Source organism: Metopolophium dirhodum, chromosome 7 (assembly GCF_019925205.1).
Source record: "Metopolophium dirhodum isolate CAU chromosome 7, ASM1992520v1, whole genome shotgun sequence".
Lineage (NCBI taxonomy): Eukaryota > Metazoa > Arthropoda > Insecta > Hemiptera > Aphididae > Metopolophium > Metopolophium dirhodum.
In genome coordinates this window covers 19,523,166-19,531,002 of record NC_083566.1, presented here as the reverse complement: position 1 = coordinate 19,531,002, position 7,837 = coordinate 19,523,166, and the positions used below count along the sequence as shown (strand labels likewise).

General features: G+C 31.7%; 1 protein-coding gene across 1 annotated transcript; it reads right to left on the bottom strand.

Moving 5' to 3' along the window:
* Positions 1-4,019: 4,019 nt before the first annotated feature.
* On the bottom strand, positions 4,020-5,579 carry LOC132949109 (uncharacterized). Its single transcript, XM_061019891.1, has one exon. The coding sequence runs from the start codon at positions 5,577-5,579 to the stop codon at positions 4,020-4,022; it is 1,560 nt and encodes a 519-aa protein (XP_060875874.1).
* Positions 5,580-7,837: the final 2,258 nt, after the last annotated feature.

Genomic DNA, 7,837 nt, shown 5'->3' with positions numbered 1-7,837 from the left:
TAAAATTGTATCTTATGACTATTATCAGTTAAGTACCTTATGAAGGTAAGCTCCTATTAATTATAATTATTCTACGAACAGGACTGGAAAAACGACGACGACCTTTATATCTCGCGTATTTTATACATTTCTGGTTCGGAACTAGAATATGCGCATACAACACTTGGATAGCACATTTTTCGTGACATTAAATATTTATTTTAAGTCTTAAAAGTAAATTTAAGCCCCAAAAGAATATAAAAACAAACTTACTTTAATTATCGACTCTTTCGGCGGAATACGTGACGTGTGTGAACTGCGACGCCCATGAAAAAACGCTCCATATTACAGGACTTAGAATATTGTAATTTATGAAAAATAAAATTTATTGTACGAAACGCAGTAAGTTTTTTGCTCATATTTTCTTTGCCTATTGAAATTTTAGAATTTTTAATCGTATGTGTCTTCTGCAACGACTTTGAGATTTGCCATAGATAAATAAATAAATGATATCGATATTATACTAGGTACGTCAATATGATGAATCCACGGATATAATATAATGCAACTTTTTATATCAAAGAGTTCCGTGTTAAGGAACAATTTGTTTATTGAAATTTGATATGACAATAAAACCAAAATAGTTTATAATTTTGAATTTGAATTATAACAATATGATATAGGTATTATTTAAATTATTATTTTAGTTTATCAATTTAATTATTGATTAAGGTGGTGAATAGATATCAGAAGCACAAGAATTTTTTTATAAGAGTATATTGTATTTTATGAATTATTAAATAAAAATGTGATGACTGGATTTTAGAGTTAACATAAAGCCAAATACCATAATACCAACTAGATTTCTAAAACTCTAAGTCTATAATTTTAGATTCTGAGCGGATAGATGACTGTATTAATTTTCTATCTTTATTTTTTTAATATTTTTAATTATTTTTTCTTGTGGTCTGTGTAAATGTATTTTTGGTGTTTTAAGGCTGCTGTAAGATCAATTTATGAGAATCCTTGCATTAAATTGTTAGGATTATTTGATATGAATAATTATTTTATAGAAGGTACTTATTTATAGGTAAGTCGATCAGAAACTATATTTACATTGAATATGTTAATAGTAAAAAGCTATTAAAATATCTATTATTTGTATTTATTTGTTAATAATAATTAAAACTTAAATATTAGCAGTAATCTTGTTCCTTTCACAAAATGTTTATGTTTGTGGATTATAAATTAGAATAAACTACAGTTTCCAGCTTCTACTACAACATTATTTTATATTTTATTTTATGTTTTTAATTTTTTTAATGCAGTCTGCACCTTGTGTTGGTGATTTTACACGTAATATAAAAAAAATGATACTAGTGATGAGTAGGTACCTGATTGTTTAATCAAATTATTTACACGATTTCAATAAAAAAATATCTATGAAGTAAAACACCCGCATTTCTATTAACTATAAATTCATAATTGTATGTATAGCTATACATGTTAAGCTATATGATAAGACAACTGTGCAATTTTTTTAAGCATAATCCGTTTTGAAATCGTCCAGAAAAGAGATTGTTTTAAGACTGTCTGTCTTGATAACAACTAATTTAATTTAAAGTGTATTGTTATATTATATTATAATGAAATTTATAATAATAGTAAAATATATAATTACAAGACATTTAATACCTATATCTATAGCCATCTAGGGTATAAACTACACTAAAAAAGGTGCAAGTATGCTAATAAAATATATGAGGTGTATAATGTATTTATGTATATAAAAATATAAAATATAAAGATTAATAACATTATATTGTTTTAAATAATTCGCGCAAACCTAAGGTGATACCCGGCGTATGGTATAACATGCAAAAAGTTGCGTATTAAACTTGGCGTGGTGAAACGAAGACGGTCTCGCGTATTTTATACATTGCGCTTTTGGGATTAAACTTATAAATGCTTCTACGTAACCCAGTTAACAGATTGTCCGTGGCAATAAATATTTAATTTAAGCCTAAAAAGTAAATGTAAAATAGTAATAATATGAAAACAAACTTACGCGTAAGCATCGACTCTTCCGGTGAAACCTAGCTAGAGTGCCGCCGTCGCCGAAGAAACTATCTTTATCCATCTTCATCTCGCTCTGAACTGAAACTTGAAAGTATCAAAATATTTTATGAAAATAACCTGAATACCTGATCATAACGAAATGTGTGAGTTTGTGTTAAAACTTACATTATAATGTATACGGCTCATAACTGTCGGTCTATATTGATGGCTTATTACTTATTTGTTCACTGAAATTATTAAAATTGTTTATCGTCGCCGACGAATGTCGACAATTGACGATTGCCATAGATATTATAAAATATATTATGTACTATGATAAATCCATAGAACTTTATATTATACTAAGTATCTATGTATACAGTCTATTGATAAATATTAAATCGTATGTACTTTTCCAGAAAGTACTTTGTGATCAGCAATGTACCTATTCTGGTTATCTATTTCAGTTATAGTTCGCATGCCAAATTTAACTATGCGAAACTGGTCCGCAAGTTTATAGACATTTTATTATTCGAATGCATTATCCCACCAGTTCCTCTAGACACAGTGTTTGAGAAGTTATATTTTTTTGGTACCTAATTAAATTACAATATGAATTATTATAAGTTACCTATGTAGGTACTTGTCCAAAACTCGACTAACGGGATTTAAATAAAAAAATGTGATTTATAGGTAATCTATTGGTTATTGATCTATTATAAAATAGAAACTTAACTTACCAATAATATCACGTTTTAACATAATCGATTTTAGTTTTTGGTGTAACTTTAAGTCAAATGATCGTAGATAGGTACATGCAATTTCCCCTGATTGTTTATAATAGCATTTTTATACACCACCAAAATATTTTGACTTGTTTTGGTTGTTTGTGGCATTTTCAGTTTCCATTTTTTTTAGTTTTATTTTCTATAAATGTCAATAAAGTTTTAGTAGTGGGGTCAAAAAGCATAAACATTTAATAAAAGGCTCCTGATATATTGTTACAATAACAGGTGAAATTTTTTAAAATAAATAGGCACAATTTATGAACTTTAAATTGAAAAATGATATTTCAACTTTTATAGTTAAGGTTTGAAAATTGAAAACAAAGTTCCACGTAAATAGGTTATACTGTAACCAAAAAATCTAAAAAATTTTTTTAGAAAAATCACTATTTTTCTTATACCTAGTTTGTTGCTTAGTGGACTGTAAGTTTCCGTTGCTGGTTACTTCGGATATTCAGGTTGATTAGACTATTATTTTAATTAATAATTTATACGAAATTGAGAAAATAGAATATTAAATACTTTTATTTTATTTTCACTATAATGCGGAGCCGGATCGACGCTAACATTGCTTGCGGACCCCCGTGTAATAACTGCTCATGCTCCCGTTTAAACAACAAATTAGTATACTCGGAATCCTTTGGTAATACTATGGGGTGCTTTTGAAAAATACCTAATGATAACGCATTTTTTAGCCGCCCGCCTACACGGATTAATCCATCTGCGTCGAGAAACGGCCTCAATCTGAATAACTTGCTTTTCGACGATACCTGACCATTTGCCGAATTTAATTCCTTTAACTCCTTTTCAAAATGGTCCTTGTGTACTTTAATTAAAAGTTGCAAATTTGCATTATGCAAATCAGTTGTTGTTAAGACTCCGTACTCTGATATTTTTGGTTCTTTTATTTTATTATAAAAACGCACGCAACAGGCGGTAATTCGTATTATTTTGTCCAACGACGAATACTTGTCAAATATAGAAAATTTATCCGTGGCAATACCGGAAAATTGTATAACGTTTTGTTTTTCAGGAATATTTTTACTATTTAATTGATGGTTTAAAACCTCATTTTTTGCCGGCCACTCCTCTTTATTTAAACACAACCACTTCGGGCCATACCACCATAATTCCATAGCCGCAATTTGTGACGCATCACACCCGCGCGATATTAGGTCAGCTGGATTTTCGTGTGTACTAACTACTAACGTGTGACCACTCACTAGTGCAGGATAAATCTTGAATCTCTCCAACCCCGTGGGCAACAAATGTTTTCCACCTGGTGGACGGTGACGAGATCCAAGCAAGAGTAATAGTAGAATCCGACCAAAAATATTTTCTCTCTATGTCTAGTCGTAATTTTGGAATCACACGATGCTGCAATAGTAACGCAGCACATAGTTCTAGTCTCGGTAATGATATCGTTTTTAACGGTGCGACCTTAGATTTGGCGCATATAAGTCTCACTGTGTGTGTACCTACTTCATCCGTACCGCGTAAATACAAACATGCGCCATACGCTTTTGTCGATGCATCCGCAAATCCATGAATTTGGATATTTATAATTTTATGTTTACTAATAATCATACGCGGAATTACTAGTTTATTTAGTCGCGGTAAACATTTTTTGTATTGTAGCCATTCGTCTGATACGTCTTTCGGTAATTGTTCGTCCCAGTTTACACGTAACTGCCATAAATTTTGCATAAATAATTTAGCTACTATTACCACTGGACCTAATAAACCGAGGGGGTCGAATATTGTAGCTATTTCGTACAATATTTTTCGTTTGTTAATAATTTCCATATTTTTAACGTATTCGCTTACTTTATACCTTAATACGTCGTCGCTCGGTTCCCAGAATAGGTCTAGTATTTTTGTTATCGCACAATCGAAAACTCGCACGTCGTTACCCGCACCTTTTTCACGACCGACATTACTATTTATAATACTAGGGTCATTGGACGACCACTTCCGTAGCTCGAAACCCGCTTGCCCTAATATTGACAGTACTTCATGTTTTAATCTTATAGCTTCTTCTTTTGTTGACGCGCCACTCAAATAGTCATCCATATAAAAATCCCTTTTTATGGATTCACGTGCACGTAGGTAATCATTTCCCGTATCAGCTAATTTTTCTAAACAAGCTGTTGCTATGAAAGCTGCCGGTACCGTACCGTAAGTTAATGTGGTAAGACGATAAACTTGTATTTGAATTTTTGGATCGGCTCGCCACAATATCCGCTGATAGTTACAATCTTCGTTAGCTACCTTAATTTGTAGGTACATTTTTGTAATGTCAGCTGATAATACGTAATTATAGGTACGGAAACGCGCTAGTATGTATAATAGTTCGTCCTGCAAAACTGGTCCTTTTAATAATAAATCGTTCAAGCTGTTGCCAGACTCTGTCTTACAGGACGCGTCAAACACCACCCTCACCTTGGTCGTTGTACTATTTTCATTTATTACCGCGTGATGTGGCAAATAGCAACCCTTTTCCTCTCCCTCGCCCTCTTCTTCAATTACCCGTTCCATATGGCCTAGTGCTTCATATTCGTGCATAAATTGCGTGTATGCTTCGCATAGAGGTATATTATTTCGGAGTCTATTCTCGGTCGCCGCCCATCGACGCCTTGCGATCTGATACGATTTTCCTAATGCGGACGCGTTATTTGTATTTTTAAACGGCAAACGGATAATAAAACGTCCGTTTGTGTCCCGTTGGACTGTTTTGTCAAAATGACTCCTACACATTTTTTCTTCTATTGTTAAAGGTGGGTCCGTCTCAATTTTTCTATACGCCAAAACTTTGATATCAAATTTTCAAAATGCGTGTCATTGTTTACACACGCTGTGTGTGTTACGCTACTTACGTCCTTGGTATCCTTACAGCTCCTTCTTATGACCGGTCCAGCTACCACCCAGCCGAAACGTGTTTTCTGAAATATCGGTCCGGCAATGTGCTGGAGATCCTAATGTCTTCAAAAAGTCACCATTAGGTAAAAAGTTATACGATCGTCAACTGGACATTGTAATAACGTAGAATTAAGATAAAATAAAAATATAAATACGACTCCTGTCGATAGTTATTTTAAAATAGTAAAAGTTAGATTAGTAAAATTACGCTATTACCTTCCTCCAGGTGTTCGGAGGGCTCTCGAGATCGTGTATTCGAGAATTAGATCAAATACACCGTACAATATAATTTTATGGAAAAAAGCACATAGAATGTATTAACTGCAATCAACATAAAATATTATATTATATGCCTTACCTGATTCGCAGTTGTTTGTAGATAATATTGTAGGAGTTTTAGGTTTTAGATAAAACAAAAGTAATACTTCAAATACACAAATTGAATATTAACGAACGCACTGATTATTGCTTGCATAAGAAGTCCAGTTGTCGCTCGTTGAAATCGGTTTCTTTGGTACTTGAGAGGCTGTTACTCTGGTGGTTGGTGCTCATGCACTGATTTAAGGGACGGACGCGAGGATGCTGACCAGAGAGTGGTGGGTGGCTTTGTCACTAAATTATTGTGGGCCTGGGAACTAGATTGTTCTTTGGCGTCAGCATAAAATAATGTCACACACATCCTACGTAATATTGTTATGAGTGCGTGTCGATATCTTAGTTGTCGTTGTTAATGGTTTTATTTGATGCGACCGATTTCTACAAGCGACAGTCTGGATGTTGTTTATTATTCTGTAAAATTTTAGTTTATTATAATGGTGTGTGAGCATATCATTACAACATCCCATTGCCAAAAAAGTTACCTAACGATGATGATGGTGTAGAACAACCATTTGTGATAGTTGGAGACGAGGCATTTGCCTTGCATGAAAACTTACTAAGGCCTTACCCAAGAAAAAATTTAGATTTGAAGAAAAAAATATTTAATATGAGACTCACTCGAGCTAGACGTTATGTGGAATGCACGTTTGGAATTCTAGCGAACAAGTGGAGAGTTTTTCATACGCCTATTTTAGTTGAACCTGAGTTTGCTACATTGATAGTAAAAGCAGCATGTGTTATTCACAATTTTGTTCGTCGTCGAGATGGTGTAGAATATGAAGATACACTTCACTGTGCATTTGAATCTATTAGTTCTGAAACTAACCTTGCTAGAGGGTCAACAATTAGTGCAAGAGATGTCCGAGATTACTTCGCTACATACTTTGATAGCCCAAAAGGAAAATTATATTGGCAGTACAATGCAGTACAGTACACTAATATCTACAATAATACCTATATTGTTTAGCAGTACTTATTTTAAATTTCAAATACTAACTTACATTTTTCTTTTTAAATTTTAAATTTTAAATGAACTGTATTTAGATAAAGATGTCGAAAAAACAAAAGTATGTATTTAATTTAATCGTTTTTATTTTTTGCAGGTTATATATCTATTACTTCCTACACATTTGTTTTGTATTAACCATAGCAGTTGCAAAGACATTTAATATACACTAAAATATATTTGTTATTAAAAATTATGAACCCATGCATATTCAATTACAGATTTGAATTAAATAATTTCTATTAAATAATTAATATAATATAAATTAGGATTCAGATATTTATGCAATTAAAATTATTGTTATACTTAATATGCATTTATGCACTAAAAAATTACCAAATATGCATTTGAAATATGCACTAAAAATTATGAAATATACATTTTAAGCTAAAAACACAGCAAAATATGCACAGGAAATTAATTTTTATATTACATATTAGTTTATGTACTAACTATGTTAATACGTGGTAAACTGTATTAGTTATGTTATACACAAATGAAAAAAAAAATAAACTCGGTGAAATTAATTTTATAGTTGGTTTAAATAGTTCGATTGTTTAAATTGCTTTTAGAAAAAAAGTTTGAAAATGTACTGAAATATTTTTTAAATTCCAAAATATGCATTTCAAATACAATACTATAAAATATGCAAAATAACAATTGAATTGGTGATACAGTAGAACATGAATCAAATTTGTATGCAAGTCAGCAT

What these genes read in the sequence shown, in the direction of transcription:
- LOC132949109 (XM_061019891.1), bottom strand. Translation starts at nt 5,579, where the DNA reads ATGTGTAGGAGTCATTTTGACAAAACAGTCCAACGGGACACAAACGGA.